Source organism: Palaemon carinicauda, chromosome 12 (genome assembly GCF_036898095.1).
Source record: "Palaemon carinicauda isolate YSFRI2023 chromosome 12, ASM3689809v2, whole genome shotgun sequence".
Taxonomy (NCBI): domain Eukaryota; kingdom Metazoa; phylum Arthropoda; class Malacostraca; order Decapoda; family Palaemonidae; genus Palaemon; species Palaemon carinicauda.
This window is the reverse complement of record NC_090736.1, coordinates 13,866,016-13,883,429: the sequence shown is the minus strand read 5'-3', so window position 1 is coordinate 13,883,429 and position 17,414 is coordinate 13,866,016. Positions and strand designations below refer to the sequence as shown.

Genomic DNA, 17,414 nt, shown 5'->3' with positions numbered 1-17,414 from the left:
TACTTATTTCTTCAATTCTAGACTGTGTGAAAATTCATGGTGTTATGTTAGAGAGAGAGAGAGAGAGAGAGAGAGAGAGAGAGAGAGAGAGAGAGAGAGAGAGGAGAGAGAGAGAGAGAGAGAGAGATAGCATATTGTCGCAAGGCCAACTCCAGTTTAATCTCATCCAGTGAATAATCAGTATTTTTTCTAATAACTCCGATGAAACGGATGGTGCAGAGGATAAACAAGTAAGAGTTCAGGAGATATAATTATATAACGACGTGGCACTTCCTCTGCTACGACGCAAAGCGTCAACAAAGCGTTTCTGACATATGCTGAAATACCCAGTTCTTGTCCTGCCACTACATTTATTCCTATAACCAGTAGGAAAATACAGGACGAAGGAGTTGAATAAAAAATAAAGCTTTATATATTTTTTTTCCTAAATCGACAGGCATATGAACTTTCTATTTTTGGAGTCTAGACATTCGTTCCATTTCATTCGATGCCCTTTTATGGTATGAGTACGTACTTACATGCTTTATTGCTTCAGGCTATTCAATCCATTTGATTCTGTCACGGGTTTCATTCGATTTTCTGTCATACTATTCGTACCATTATTTGTGTCGGTTCACATTGCTCTATTACTCGTGTCAGGCTATTCATTTCACTATTTTATCCATTCTTGCGACAGCGTAGTTTAACCATTTTTGTGTCGGCTTGGCCATTCTTGGGTTACCATATCCATTCTTGAGTCATCCTATCAATTCTTGCATTAGCAGACCCAATATATGCTTGCATCAGCATAGGATAGTCTAGCCTATCTATTCTTACATCAGCCTCTCTTAGCCAATACATTCTTGCGTCATCCTAGGCTCGGTTATCCTGTATATTATTGCATCAGCCTTGCCTTCCATTGTCTAGCTTATCCATTCTTACATCAGCCGAGCCTAGCCTTCCCTAGCCTATCCATTCTTGTATCAGCCCAGCCTTGTCTTGTCTAGCTTATCCATTCTTACATTAGCCTAGTCTAGCCTATACATTTTTGTATCAGCATAGCCTTCCCTAGCCGATACATTCTTGCATCAGTCTAGCCTAGCCTATCCATTTTTGTGTCAGCCTAGCTTTCCCTAGCCAATACTAGACATTCTTGCGTCAGCCTAAACTCCCTTAGCCTATCTATTCTAGCATCTGCTTAGCCTAACCTATCCACCCCTACATCAGCCTACGATGCATTTTTGCATCATCTTACGATATCCATTCTTACGTAGGCCTACGTTATTTATTCTTTAGTCAGCCTTTATTATCCTTGGTGTCAACCTATTATCATATGATTTGTTGTGTTAGTTTATACACTCCATTCTCTCTTCAAGCTATATCACACAATTTGTCATCAGGTTATTCTATCAGTTCTTACACCAAGCTATTCTATTCATTCTAATACATCCTATTCCTTCGTCAACGTATTCTAACGATTCTTGCATCAGCCTATTATTTACATGCTTGCATAAGCCAGCCCTATCCATCCACGCTTGCATAAGCCTGCTCTATCCATCTACGCTTGCGGCAGCCACCCTATCCATCCAAGCTTGCGGCAGCCGCCCTATCCATCCCTGCCTTCGTCACCCTGTCCTATCCATCCACGCCTTCGTCACCCTGCCCTATTTACACACGCTTGCATCGGCCTGACCGAACTATCCCTGCTCGAGTTGGCCAGGCCCTATCCATCCACGCTTGCGTCGGCCTGCCCTATCCATCCACGCTAGCGTCGGCCTGCCCTAACCATCCACGCTTGCGTCAGCCTGCCCTATTCATCCACGCTTGCGTCAGCCTGCCCCATCCATCATTGCTTGTGTCAGCCAGCCCCATCCATCATCGCTTGTCAGCCTGCCCTATCGATCCATGCTTACATCAACCAGCCCTATCCATCCACGCTTGTGTCAGCCAGCTCTATCCATCCACGCTTGCGTCAGCCTGCCTTATCCATCCACGCTTGCGTCAGCCTGCCCTATCCATCCACGCTTGCGTCAGCCTGCCCTATCCATCCACGCTTGCGTCAGCCCGCGCTATCCATCCACGCTTGCGTCAGCTAACCCTATCCATCTATGCTTGTGTCAGCCTGCCCTATCCATCCACGCTTGCGTCAGCCTGCCCTATCCATCCACGCTTGCGTCAGCCTGCCCTATCCATCCACGCTTGCGTCAGCCTGCCCTATCCATCCACGCTTGCATCAGTCTGCCCTATCCATACACGCTAGCATCAGTCTGCCTATCCATAAACGCCTTCGTCACCCTGCCCTATCCATTCACGCCTGTGCTAGCTTCCCCTATCCATCCACGCTTGCGTCAGCCTGCTCTATCCATCCACGCTTGCATTAGCCTGCCCTATCCATCCACGCTTGCATCAGCCTGCCCTCTTGCATCAGCCTGCCTTACCCATCCACATTTGCGTCAGCCTGCCCTATCCATCCACGTTTGCGTCAGCCTGCCCTATCCATCCACGCTTGTGTCACCCTGCCCTATCCATCCACGCTTGTGTCACCCTGCCCTATTCATCCACGCTTGCGTCAGCCAGCCCTATCCATCTATGCTTACGTCATCCTGCCCTATCCATCCATGCTTATGTCACCCTGCCCTATCCATCCCCGCTTGTGTCAGCCAGCCCTATTCATCCACGCTTGCGTAGCCTGCCCTATCCATCCACGCTTCCGTCAGCCTGCCCTATCCATCCGTGATTGCGTCAGCCTGCCCTATCCATCCGTGATTGCGTCAGCCTGCCCCACCCATCCATGCTTGCTTCAGCCCGCCCTATCCCTCCAGGCTTGCGCCAGCCTGCCCTATCCATCCTCGCTTGCATTAGTTTGTCCTCTCCATCCACGCTTTCGTTGCCCTGCCCTATCCATCCACGCCTTCGTCAGCCTGCCCTATCCATTCACGCTTGCATTAGCGTCCCCTATTCATCGACGCTTGCGTCAGCCTGCCCTCTCCATCCACGCTTGCTTCAGTCTGCCCTATGCATCCATGCTTGCATCAGCCTGCCCTATCCATCCACGCTTCCATCAGCCTGCCCTATCCATCCATGCTTTTGTCAGCCTGCCCTATCCATCCAGGCTTGCATCAGCCTCCCCTACCCATCCAGGCTTGCGTCAACCTGCCCTATCCATCCAAGCTTGCGTCAGCCTGCCCTATCCATCCACGCTTGCGTCAGCCTGCCCTATCCATCCACGCTTACATTAGTTTTCCCTCTCCATCCACGCTTGTGTCAGCCTGCCCCATCCATCCACGCTTGCGTCAGCCTGCCCTACCCATCCACGCTTGCGTCAGCCTCCCCTACCCATCCTCGCTTGCGTCAGCCTGCCCTATTCATCCACGCTGGCGTCAGCCTGCCCTATCCATCCACGCTGGCATCAGCCTGCACTATCCATCCACAGTTGCATCAGCCTGCCCTATCCATTCATGCTTGCGTCAGCCTGCCCTACCCATCAACGCTTGCGTCATCCTGCCCTATCCATCCACGCTTGCGTCAGCCTGCCCTATCCATCCACGCTTGCGTTAGCTTCCCCTATCCATCTACGCTTGCGTCAGCCTGCCATATCCAACCACGTTTGCGCCAGCCTAACCTATTCATCCAGGCATGCTGCGTGAAGCAGGGAGCCTACTCTACCCATGCATGTGGCAACCTATTCCACCCATGAGCGTGAAACCCCACTCCATCAAAGCGTGCATCAACCTACACTATCTATGTTTGTGTCAGCCTAGGCTATCAATTCTTGAATCAGCCTATTCTATTCATTCTTGCATCAGCCTATTCAATCTATTCTGGTGTCCACCTATTCCATTCATTCTAGTCAGTCTGTTTTATTAATTCAACAGTCGAATATTTTATTAATTCTAGTCAGCCTATTCTATTCACTCTATCTTGAATAAGGCTATTCTCTCTATTCACACACCAGGCTACTTGTATTAATTCTTGCGTGAGTCTATTTTATTCCTTTTTGCATCAGCTTACTCTATATCTATACACACCAGACAGTTTATTTCCATTTTTGCGTCACTATTCACCGCATTTTGGAGTGGGGCTCTCAAACAATTTTGGCGTCACGCTTCACCACAGAAATTACTAAAACAACAAATTGAAGAAATCTGCTAACAACTAATAGGGAAGATTATTTCAAAACTTCCATTTTCGGCAGAGATTTTCTTTAGTGCCACAGGTAAAAAAGTACAGGGGCCCTTTTCAAAACTTAGGGATGTCTTCATAAAGGCACATAGCTTACAACTCAAATTCATAAAATAATGATTTTACTTTCTACAGGCCCTATGACAGCACAGGCTCTTTTATAAAGGCACTGAATAATATATATTAATCCCGACTATACACCAAATTTGGCTTTGAAGATAAATTAAAAATAAAAATAAAATAATCAGAAACCCGAAATTAAAGAAAAACAAACATTGTAATTTATCGAATTTTGACCATATACTGCTATGAAATACTTTGTTCCTCTTACCTTTACCTATAAAGAATATAATTTGTATATAAATCAACAATTAAAGAAAATATTTAGACATTCAAGAACTTCGCCGTTAAAAATTTGCATTAAAAAAAACGTAAATGCCTGGCAAAGTTTACTCCGATATACTGACGTAAAGGGTGATATTACGGCACGAAACCGTAAAATATAAATAAAAAAAAAGTAAGGTAAAATTACGGTCGCCTGTATTTTACTGAAATATGGCTGAGAACAGTATTTTTAAGGAGAATTTCCGATTAAAATTACGGATTTTGTTAACCGTTTTGTTAAATCCAGAATGTGAAACCACTAGGTTAATAGGATCTTATCAAAACTGTTTTTGTCTTCATTTAAATTCAAAAATTTCCTGGCGAATCATCAGAGGTACTGGATTCTGATCATAATGAACAATACTTTTGAGAAACATATAAGGTCTGTGTCTTCTTCAATTGCACAAAAAAAAATAGGCTTATTGAGAAAGTCTTTCAAGATTTTCGGTGATCAATCTATTCTGAAGTAGTGTTTTAATTCTTTCATTCTACCTTGTTTTGAGTATTGTTCTCCTGTCTGGTCTTCAGCTGCTGATTCTCATCTTAATTTGTTGGACAGAAACTTACAGTCTATTAAATTTCTTATTCCTGATCTAGATATTAATCTCTAGCACCGTCGTTCAATTAGTTCATTATGCATGTTGCATAAGATTTTTCATAACTCTGATCTCCCTGGACAATTCTATCCTGTTCGTAATACTAGGCAGGCAGTTAATTCTAATAGCCAGGCCTTCTCCATCACGAGGCTCAATACTACGCAGTACTCGAGAAGTTTTATAACAGCTGTTACCAAGTTGTGGAATGATCTTCCTAATCGGGCGGTTGAATCAGTAGAACTTCAAAAGTTCAAAGTTGGAGCACATGCTTTTTTGTTGACCAGGTGGACATGAGTCTTTTTATAGTTTAATGACATATTTGTTTTTGATGTTGTTAATAGTTTATATAAGACATGTCTGTTTTGACACTTACTTATTTTAGAATGATTTATTGTTAATTTGTTCTCTTCATTTATTTATTTCCTTATTTCCTTTCCTCACTGGGCTATTTTTCCCTGTTGGAGCCCCTGGGCTTATAGCATCTTGCTTTTCCAACTAGGGTTGTAGCTTGGATAGTAATAATAATAATAATAATAATAATAATAATAATAATACAATCTGATTTGGTTAGAATACCGTGCATCGGCAAGCAGGTATGTAACCCTTCATTGTATGCTGCTTTACTCGAGCAACTTGTAACATTGACTCAATACAGTGAGAAAAAAAAATAGTTGTGCTATATTAAAGCCTTAACTCGGCCGCTGCCTCAAAATCCCTTTAGGCCTGACTGACCCACCCAAAATCAACACTTACAATCTCCCCTATTGGTAGGTTGGCGCAGCGGACTTTACGATTTACTTAATTATCAACGCTCATAACTTAATCAGGAAAACATTAATTTTGAAATTACTTAGTGCTAATTATAGTAATACCATTCTCTCAATTAAAAATTTCTAAAAAATCACAATCTGAAATATCGACGATATGCTTACGGATAATCAAAATCTCATGTAGGATTTATCCCTCAAAAGGAATTTTAATGTTTTCTCTTATATCACACTGTTTTCCTCTTAATTTTTTCATAATCTAAAACACTTCATCACATGGGAAAAAAATTTAAAATAAAAAACTAAAGAATAGTAAAAAAAAAAACAAGCCTAGTTTCCTCACTAAACAACCTGTAACTGACATCGTCAACGTTTAGAGAGGAAACAAAGCGTTTTTTTTAATATAATTCGGTTTTTTTTATAATTCCAATTTGTTTCCCATGACGCAAACTGTTTTAACTTAAGAAAAAGTAATAGAGGAAAACAATAGCTTTGCATAATTTGGCAGTATATGGAGAGAGGGGTCTTGTAAACACCTTACGCTTGTTGCTGCGATTATGGTAAATAAGCAAAACCTATTTAACCCGTTCGTATATTTAGGTAGTATTAAATCCAAAATTAAAAATACTTTTGGTGGCATTATAATCGACGGGAACTTTGGATGAACTTTAGTGATAAGGATCCAATATGAGGTTTTTCTCGTATGCTATCGATTTTAAATTTTAATTAACAACGAAATTTAAGTCCCGTTAATTATTTCCCATGTGGCGAACTGTTTAAATTATGAAAAAGTAATAGAGGAAAACAATAGCTGTGCATAATTTGGCAGTATATGGAGAGCGTGGTGTTGTAAACAAATACACAGCCTAACAACAGTATTGGAATCTTGTTGGCAGAATTGGAACTTTTCATATGAAGGATCCATCGTGCTCGGTATAACGTCAGAGCACCAGCTAAACCTATTTTCTTTTATATAACAAACACGTGTTGTGAATCAGTCAGTTCCATTATTTGCAAACAATTCCACGTGAAAACATGCCCTCAGATCACCCATCAACATTGAGAAGTTTTAATATCCAAATTAGTTTTACTCTATTGCTTAGCATTAATATTTCATGAACAAAAACGAAAACTACTCCAAAGACATGTCAGGAAAGCAAATATATACTAGCAAGAAACCAGCCCTTTAAACTCAAACAATTAAAAGAAATTTCGAAATTGCTCTCCATCTAAAATAAATACATATAATTTACCTTGCGAGAAAACTTCATAAGCAGTACACGTGTTAGCTAACTTAGCTACACCACCGACTAACTGGACGGCCAAAGTCCAAACAGTTAAAAACCGATTACATCCCATGTCAAGGATTCGTCAAAACAGCTGTCACGACCGTCACAGGTAATCCACACACACTAAATGACCAGCTCTCTCACACCGAATATCGTTGTAGCTTACCATACCCCAACCCCCTCTGAAAGCCATTCTTTTAGTTTTACAGACCCCCCCCTATCCTTACCCACATTCTTTCAGATTTACAGACCCCCATACTGTGTGTCCTCCTGCTAATTTAAAGCGGGTTTAAACGGTCGCATGGTTCGTCGAACGTTGTTCGACAGACAAGTGTTTGAAGAGATGTTCGAACATATGAACTATCGGGATATTCGAGCGGTTCGAAGAAAGTCTGTTCTAGTTGGACTTTCGTTCGCGGGGCTTCATAGTCCACAAACCTCATGCATTTGTGACTGACTTCACCTCTTCGAACCGCCTGACAAGCAGGTTTGTCAACCGGGTTCGACGAACCGTTCGACCGTGTAAACCCTGGTTCAAAGAAAAGCCCCTTCTATGTTAGAGACTGCATCCTTCCATCGAATCACTGGGTTTGGAATAAATTTGTGCTTAGAGTTCATTGGTGGCTTTGTCCGACCTTCTACCAATGGTAGCCAACACTCTTCAAGGAAATGAGCACTTCGAAGTTCAACACGTGCTTGTGGATGGAAGCGATTAAACAACTAGTTTACCTCACACCGAACAACAGTAATATTTTCATTACTGGTGTTATTTTCCTTTTTGTTATCGTTATCATTACTATTAAAATCAACACGGTTATATAGTCAATTTCCATTCATCTACCTTAACATGTAAAAAAAAAATTTCCATCCACAATTTGCCACTGACAAATTATTCAATAACTGTCATTATAAACCACAGATAACCAGCTAGTTTTGACACTCATTACATAAAACAAAGAATTATATATATATATATATATATATATATATATATATATATATATATATATATATATATATATATATAAAATTCCCAAATCTATAAGTAAAATGGAATTTTCACTGATGCAATCCATCCATCCAGTAGCCAATGAACTGATCTTCGCCGAGTTCAACAAGGAAGGACACAAAACTTATAAAAACACGAAAGAAGAAGAACCTGCGCCTTCTGTCTCTTGGTGCGCAATGCTGCAAATGGTTCTTTGGTACAAGGAGCGGTTTTATGATAACTCGGCACAGGATATGAAAATATAAGCGTCACACACAGGATGCGATAAGCTGTGGCCCACAAAGAAAAAAAATCAGAGTTACTGAAGAATAAATCTTGTGGAACTCGTACATTAGAACTACATTCTCTTTTTAATTTTTTTCTCTTTGTTTCATATGTATAATTCTACCCAGCTGCTAAGCTACGTCACTGAAATTTTGAGATAAAATATATCTAGAAGCACGGTTTGATATTCGGGAGAGATAAAATGAAAAATACGGACAAACAGGAAGAGGAAGAGAGATGATCCCTACGAAAGCTCAATAAATTTAATTTTACATAAATAGTGGGTTATTTTTATTAACAATACAAAGACATCTTGTATGGGTTGAAATGTGGGTTCACTCGGTGAAAACTCCATCGCCTTATTACAAATAATTAACTTTCCCGTCTTATTTGGTAAAGATACCCAAGTGCGGTTTCTCAATTACAGTAATGATAACCGGGGTTACTATCATTCTTACAACCACTGTTTCTATTATGAGTACTAATATCTATTCTGTTTTCTTAGGAAACATAACAAAGTGGAATTCAAAATTACTACTTAAAAATCTAGTACTACGATAAGTAGTTTGAGCAAAGACACCATAAGTCAAAAATATTTGATAGCCAGATCTTTGCTCAGATCAGGGTTGCCAGGTTTTCCAAAAGAGAAAAGGCCAACGTCTGATCAACTGCAGCTTTAAAAGGCCAACCTAATAGTAGGAAAAAGGCCGAAAATATAGCATTTAAGGCTAACCAATTTCAAAGATACAAAATTTAGGTATGTAGCACGAAAAAAGGACATATTTGGAGGGCTCTTTAGTTGTTGTTTTTTGGTCCGAAAAAGGCCAACCTGGCAACTCTGGCTCAGATAGTATCTATAACGTTTACAACGCTTCCAGAAGTCTAAAATTGCTGCCAGATTTTTGCTCAGGTCTCTTCATAAAACGTTAATAATTTTACAAAAATTACTTGATTCTAAATATGACATGAAGTTCATTATGATTGATATTGACTTTCGCGTTATTTTTGACCGTGTTAATCATGAGGTCCTTGATATCAAATATAACTTACGGTAGTTGGTGGATAATTTCCAATTCTTAATATTGAATTTTAGATAATTGGGTGAAAAGATGGATATCCCAAAGAATACAGGAATGTAATTTCGAAAAATACTAGAACGCAATTCGAAGGAATACAGGAATATAATTCCGAAAAATACAGGAACGCAATTCCAAGGAATACAGGAATGTAATTCCGAAAAATACAGGAACGTAATTCCAAGGAATACAGGAATGTAATTCCAAGGAATAGAGGAATGTAATTCCAAAGAATACAGGAATGTAATTCCAAAAAATTCAGGAATGCAATTCCAAAGAATACAGGAATGTAATTTCTGATGTTCCTAGACCAGTTCCAGGTTCTCTACCTCTAATATTATATAAGCATAATATATAGTCTGGCCTGCAATACAAGTTCGTTGTTTTGACCGATGTGGTAACGTCCCTGATTGGTGATCGCAAGACTGGGGTTCGAAACCCGCTCAAATTCGTTAGTTTCTTTGGTCGCTGCAACCTCGTCATCCTTGGAAGCTAAGGATGGGGAAATTGGGGGAGCCTATATTTTAATCTGCCGAGTTATCAGCAGCCATTGCCTGGCCCTCCTTGGTCATAACCTGGGTTGAGAGGGGGCTACGGTGCTGATCATGTATATGGTCAGTCTCTAGGGCATTGTCCTGCTCGATAGGGCAATGTCACTGTTCCTTTCCCTTGTCATTCATGAACGGCCTTTAAACATTTATGTATCGACACTATTTTCTTTATTTTGATTCCACCTTCAGGATGTAGGATCGAGGTTGCTGAATCTTCTAAATGAGATCTCGTGCATGCGGCAATATTGTGGGGAGCTGTAGTTAAACCTTGGCAAAACTTATCTAGAATGTATGTGCGCACCTACATTCTATATACACATTATAAATATATATATATATATATATATATATATATATATATATATATATATATATATATATATATATTATACACACATATATATATATATATATATATATATATATATATTATACACAAATATATATTTATATATATATACACACACACAACTCAAAAATTAAAAATTTAGTTATCAAGTCATATGGTTAAAGAAGACAATTTACCAAAGGTTGAAGATCTAGTTTCATTGATTTGATGTAATTCAACTACACCCGAGAGATCATTTCAGAAAATCGATCTATACAATTTTGTATAATAATATTAAATATTCACCATATTCCTTCACACTTCTCGTGAATAATGACTTTTTTTTATTTATTTTTATAGCTACAATTTTAAAAGAAAAACTATCTGTTCACTGAATGGTTTAAATTTGCTCAACCGTTTTCTACAAGATGGGCGGTTTTTTTGTTTCTTTTTTTCTTTTAATAACAGTATCCTCTTGATATGACTCAATAGTCTTCCTAGAAAGGATTGGAGTGATATCTTAAAAGGTCAACGTTATTAACATTGAAGCTTAATTCGTGATAGTTTTTCTGTCTAGTAAATTCTTTAGGACGCAGTTTGGTGAGATGTGAAGACCCCATACACATTATTATTATTATTATTATTATTATTATTATTATTATTATTATTATTACCGATTGCTAAGCTACAACCCTAGTTGGAAAATCAGGATGGTATAACCCAGGGGCTCGAACAGGGAAAATAGCCCAGTGAGGAAAGGAAACAAGGAAAAATAAAATATTTTAAGAACAGTTACAACATTCAAATAAATCTTTCCTATATAAACCATAAAAACTTTAACACAACAAGAGGAAGAGAAATAAGATAAAATAGCATGCACGAGTGTACCCTCAAGCAAAAGAACTCTAACCCAAGACAGTGGAAGACCATGGTACAGATGCTATGGCACTACCCATGATTAGAGAACAATGATCTCAAAACATGATTTCATATGTTCAATTGCACACATTTTAGTAATAGGTATGGCCTTGGTATACACCTAGGCATGAATTCACACACACAGAGAGAGAGAGAGAGAGAGAGAGAGAGAGAGAGAGAGAGAGAGAGATTTTGGATGTCCCAAGACATTTTAGCCCACCCGGAGAGACTCCATTTGCTCTTGGGGAGAGCGATATGGTTTCAACGTTTAGAGAGTTTTTGTGATCTTGTCTAACTTATTCTTGAACTCGTTCATTTTGTTACTGTTTATTACATCCGCTGGAAGTCTGTTCCAAGTATCTGCTATTTTGTACGTAAAGAGATTACCACTTTAAGAGAGAGAGAGAGAGAGAGAGAGAGAGAGAGAGAGAGAGAGAGAGAGAGAGAGAGATTATATACAACATGAAATATAAATACAGAGACCTATGATACATAATGTGTCATATAAATTAAAAGAGACAAAGAGAGAGCATGTCTTCAGACTGGTTTTACATCGGTATAAATTTCGACTGACCTTGGATAGTCTACGTCTGTGAAACGATAATTTAGGCAGAATTAGACATTTCGTGTTTTTTTTTTCCCTCTTGTTCATAATGAACATTGATTCATATGAATCAAACTCAAACGATATAAGAGCAAACCCATATAACGGAAAATGGGGAAGTTATTGCTTATAATAATACAAGCACAAAATTACTCAAAAATATAAGCAGCATAAAATAATTTTATGCACTAATCACTCGGTCAGTTATACGTAAATAATTATGTCAATGTAATCTAGCTACTACTACTACTACCACTGTCAATAATAATAATAATAATAATAATAATAATAATAATAATAATAATAATAATAATAATAATAATAATAAGCACTGGCGATAAACTAAGAGTTTCCGGTACCACAAAAAATGGCCGTCGACAATAGTAATATCCTTCAAAATCTTGAAGGAAATATACCACAGCTGAGAGAGAGAGAGAGAGAGAGAGAGAGAGAGAGAGAGAGAGAGAGAGAGAGAAATCAGCTCTTCCCTTCAAAATACTTTTTATCATTTATCGAAATACAGTTACGACTGGTTGCTAAAAATGTATGAATTGTAGTATGCCAAATATAAGTGGCTCAAAAATGTATGAATTATAATAAGCCAAATATAAGTAGCCCAAAAATGTATGAATTATAATAGGGCAAATATAAGTGACCCAAAAAATGTATGAATTATAATAGGCCAAATATAAGTAGCCCAAAAATGTGTGAATTATAATAGGCCAAAAATAAGTAGCCCAAAAAATGTATGAATTATAATAGGCCAAATATAAGTAGCCCAAAAATGTATGAATTTTAATAGGCCAAATATAAGTGGCCCTAAAATGTATGAATTATAATAGGCCAAATATAAGTAGCCCAAAAATGTATGAATTATAATAGGCCAAATATAAGTAGCCCAAAAATGTATGAATTTTAATAGGCCAAATATAAGTGGCCCTAAAATGTATGAATTATAATAGGCCAAATATAAGTAGCCCAAAAATGTATGAATTATAATAGGCCAAATATAAGTAGCCCTAAAATGTATGAATTATAATAGGCCAAATATAAGTAGCCCAAAAATGTATGAATTATAATAGGCCAAATATAAGTAGCCCAAAAATGTATGAATTATAATAGGGCAAATATAAGTGACCCAAAAAATGTATGAATTATAATAGGCCAAATATAAGTAGCCCAAAAATGTGTGAATTATAATAGGCCAAAAATAAGTAGCCCAAAAAATGTATGAATTATAATAGGCCAAATATAAGTGGCCCTAAAATGTATGAATTATAATAGGCCAAATATAAGTAGCCCAAAAATGTATGAATTATAATAGGGCAAATATAAGTGACCCAAAAAATGTATGAATTATAATAAGCCAAATATAAGTAGCCCAAAAATGTATGAATTTTAATAGGCCAAATATAAGTAGCCCAAAAATGTATGAATTATAATAGGGCAAATATAAGTGACCCAAAAAATGTATGAATTATAATAGGCCAAATATAAGTAGCCCAAAAAATGTATGAATTATAATAAGCCAAATATAAGTAGCCCAAAAATGTATGAATTATAATAGGGCAAATATAAGTGACCCAAAAAATGTATGAATTATAATAAGCCAAATATAAGTAGCCCAAAAATGTATGAATTTTAATAGGCCAAATATAAGTAGCCCAAAAATGTATGAATTATAATAGGGCAAATATAAGTGACCCAAAAAATGTATGAATTATAATAAGCCAAATATAAGTAGCCCAAAAATGTATGAATTATAATAGGCCAAATATAAGTAGCCCAAAAATGTATGAATTATAATAGGGCAAATATAAGTGACCCAAAAAATGTATGAATTATAATAGGCCAAATATAAGTAGCCCAAAAATGTGTGAATTATAATAGGCCAAAAATAAGTAGCCCAAAAAATGTATGAATTATAATAGGCCAAATATAAGTAGCCCAAAAATGTATGAATTATAATAGGCCAAATATAAGTAGCCCAAAAATGTATGAATTATAATAGGGCAAATATAAGTGACCCAAAAAATGTATGAATTATAATAAGCCAAATATAAGTAGCCCAAAAATGTATGAATTATAATAGGGCAAATATAAGTGACCCAAAAAATGTATGAATTATAATAGGCCAAATATAAGTAGCCCAAAAATGTGTGAATTATAATAGGCCAAAAATAAGTAGCCCAAAAAATGTATGAATTATAATAGGCCAAATATAAGTAGCCCAAAAATGTATGAATTTTAATAGGCCAAATATAAGTGGCCCTAAAATGTATGAATTATAATAGGCCAAATATAAGTAGCCCAAAAATGTATGAATTATAATAGGCCAAATATAAGTAGCCCAAAAATGTATGAATTTTAATAGGCCAAATATAAGTGGCCCTAAAATGTATGAATTATAATAGGCCAAATATAAGTAGCCCAAAAATGTATGAATTATAATAGGCCAAATATAAGTAGCCCTAAAATGTATGAATTATAATAGGCCAAATATAAGTAGCCCAAAAATGTATGAATTATAATAGGCCAAATATAAGTAGCCCAAAAATGTATGAATTTTAATAGGCCAAATATAAGTGGCCCTAAAATGTATGAATTATAATAGGCCAAATATAAGTAGCCCAAAAATGTATGAATTATAATAGGCCAAATATAAGTAGCCCAAAAATGTATGAATTATAATAGGCCAAATATAAGTGGCCCTAAAATGTATGAATTATAATAGGCCAAATATAAGTGGCCCTAAAATGTATGAATTATAATAGGCCAAATATAAGTAGCCCAAAAATGTATGAATTATAATAGGCCAAATATAAGTAGCCCAAAAATGTGTGAATTATAATAGGCCAAAAATAAGTAGCCCAAAAAATGTATGAATTATAATAGGCCAAATATAAGTGGCCCTAAAATGTATGAATTATAATAGGCCAAATATAAGTAGCCCAAAAATGTATGAATTATAATAGGCCAAATATAAGTAGCCCAAAAATGTGTGAATTATAATAGGCCAAAAATAAGTAGCCCAAAAAATGTATGAATTATAATAGGCCAAATATAAGTAGCCCAAAAATGTATGAATTATAATAGGCCAAATATAAGTAGCCCAAAAATGTATGAATTATAATAGGCCAAATATAAGTGGCCCTAAAATGTATGAATTATAATAGGCCAAATATAAGTGGCCCTAAAATGTATGAATTATAATAGGCCAAATATAAGTAGCCCAAAAATGTATGAATTATAACAGGCCAAATATAAGTGGCCCTAAAATGTATGAATTATAGTACGCCAAACATAAGTGGCCCAAAATGTATGGATTTTAATAGGCCAAATATAAGTGGCCCTAAAATGTATAAATTATAATATGCCGAATCTAATTGGCCCAAAAAATGTATGAATTATATTAGGCCAAATATAAGTGGCCCAAAAATGTATGAATTATAATAGGCCAAATATAAGTGGCCCCAAAATGTATGAATTATAGTACACCAAATATAAGTGGCCCAAAAATGTATGAATTATAATAGGCCAAATATCATAATTGGCCCAAAAATTTATGAATTATAATAGGCCAAATATAAGTGGCCCAAAAATGTATAAATTATAATATGCCAAATATCATAATTGGCCCAAAAATTATGAATTATAATAGGCCAAATATAAGTGGCCCAAAAATGTATAAATTATAATATGCCAAATATCATAATTGGCCCAAAAATTATGAATTATAATAGGCCAAATATAAGTGGCCCAAAAATGTATAAATTTTAATATACCAAATATCAAAATTGGCCCAAAAATGTATGAATTATAATAGGCCAAATATAAGTGGCCCAAAATGTATGAATTATAAAAGACCAAATATAAGTGGGCCAAAAATGTATGAATTATAATAGATCAAATATAAGTAGCCCAAAAATGTATGAATTATAGCACGCCAAATGTAAGTGGCCCAAAAATGTATGAATTATAGTACGCCAAATATAAGTGGCCCCAAAATGTATGAATTATAGTACGCCAAATATAAGTGGCCCTCCTGATATATCGAAAAAGGGCCAATAGGAGGGCCAATGAACTACAGTAGGATGATTATGCAAGATGTTGGTAAGATGATGATGATGATAATAATGTATTACGTCTTAAATAAAAAATATATTTGAAAACATTAGAAAAAATGTGTTTAATTTCCCTATCGTAATTCTAAATACATTTAGGAATAAGGTGACTTGAAAAATCCATACTTGAGCAAATAAGAAATTTATGAAAAATATAAAAAGTCGCGTTACAATGATAAGATTTCAAAGGAATATTTTCTAATGAGTTTCATCTTATGTAAAAAATAAGAAATATAGTGACAAAACATGAAATAACTTGAGATTTTTCAAAGATTGAGATAAAACTAAGAAAAATAATAACTTGAGATTTTTCAAAGATTGAAATAAAACTAAGAAAAATATAAAGAAACTAACAAGACTTAAGCACAAGATTTCTGCTTCTATATAACAAACATAAGAGAGTACCGACCTTTTCCAAAACAACAAATAACAATAGTAATCTGTAAAATAATTTTGCACAATTTATATATATATATATATATATATATATATATATATATATATATATATATATATATATATATATACATATTTATACACATATATACATATATATATGTATATATATATATATATATATATATATATATATATATGATAAATTTTGCACATTTTTACGTGTTTTTCATATTCAAATAAGCCATATATATTTTTGATACATTAATGTCTGGATTCTCTTAACGACCTCGGGATCAGAGCCCCAGGCGGAATGTATCAAAAATATATATGGCTTATTTGAATATATATATATATATATATATATATATATATATATATATATATATATATACACGGTAGTAGGATATAATGCCTAATGACATAATGCCTAAGGACAAAATGCCTAATGTCTAAGGACAGAATGCCTAATTCCTCAACACGGACAAAATGCCTAACTGACATAATGCCTAATGGACAAAGCACCTTCCAGGTAAAATAATCTTATTTAGCATTTTTAAATAAATTATTCGAGATTAGTAAAGATCTTACAGTTAAACCCCATATAGCTACCTAACAAGATGTTGTTCATTTTATTTAGCATTTTTAAATAAATTATTCAAGATTATATGGTTAAAACCCATATAAGTACCCAACAAGCTGTTGTTCATTATAATTTTCTTTTGTACTTTGAAAGGCAGAAAAAAACTTCACTTCTTTCCCTCAAACAAATTTCTTTATCAATCATTTTAATTTTTGTAAGAAACCCTTCAGTCCAAAATGGAAATCATCACTAGTAACAAAGGAGGGAAAAAACTAATATTTGAAGGATATGAATTAGAAAAAGTGCATATCTACACAACTAGAAAGAATTTGGAAGTCTTGAAAAGTAAGAACAAGTGGTTAAG

General features: G+C 35.7%; 1 protein-coding gene across 7 annotated transcripts in view; it reads right to left on the bottom strand.

Moving 5' to 3' along the window:
• The window catches only part of Tmem131 (Transmembrane protein 131), a 561,447-nt gene that overhangs the window by 133,339 nt on the left and 410,694 nt on the right, over positions 1 to 17,414 (bottom strand). Inside the window, exon 1 of one of the 7 annotated variants that reach the window (XM_068384437.1) lies at positions 7,162 to 7,329. The exons of 5 other annotated variants lie outside the window; for them this stretch is intronic. In XM_068384437.1, coding sequence (XP_068240538.1) covers positions 7,162 to 7,267 — 106 coding nt within the window. In that variant the 5' untranslated portion in view covers positions 7,268 to 7,329. Of the gene's footprint in view, positions 1 to 7,161; positions 7,330 to 17,414 lie in introns of those variants that run through there. One more of the 7 variants, XM_068384445.1, reaches the window with a different exon arrangement.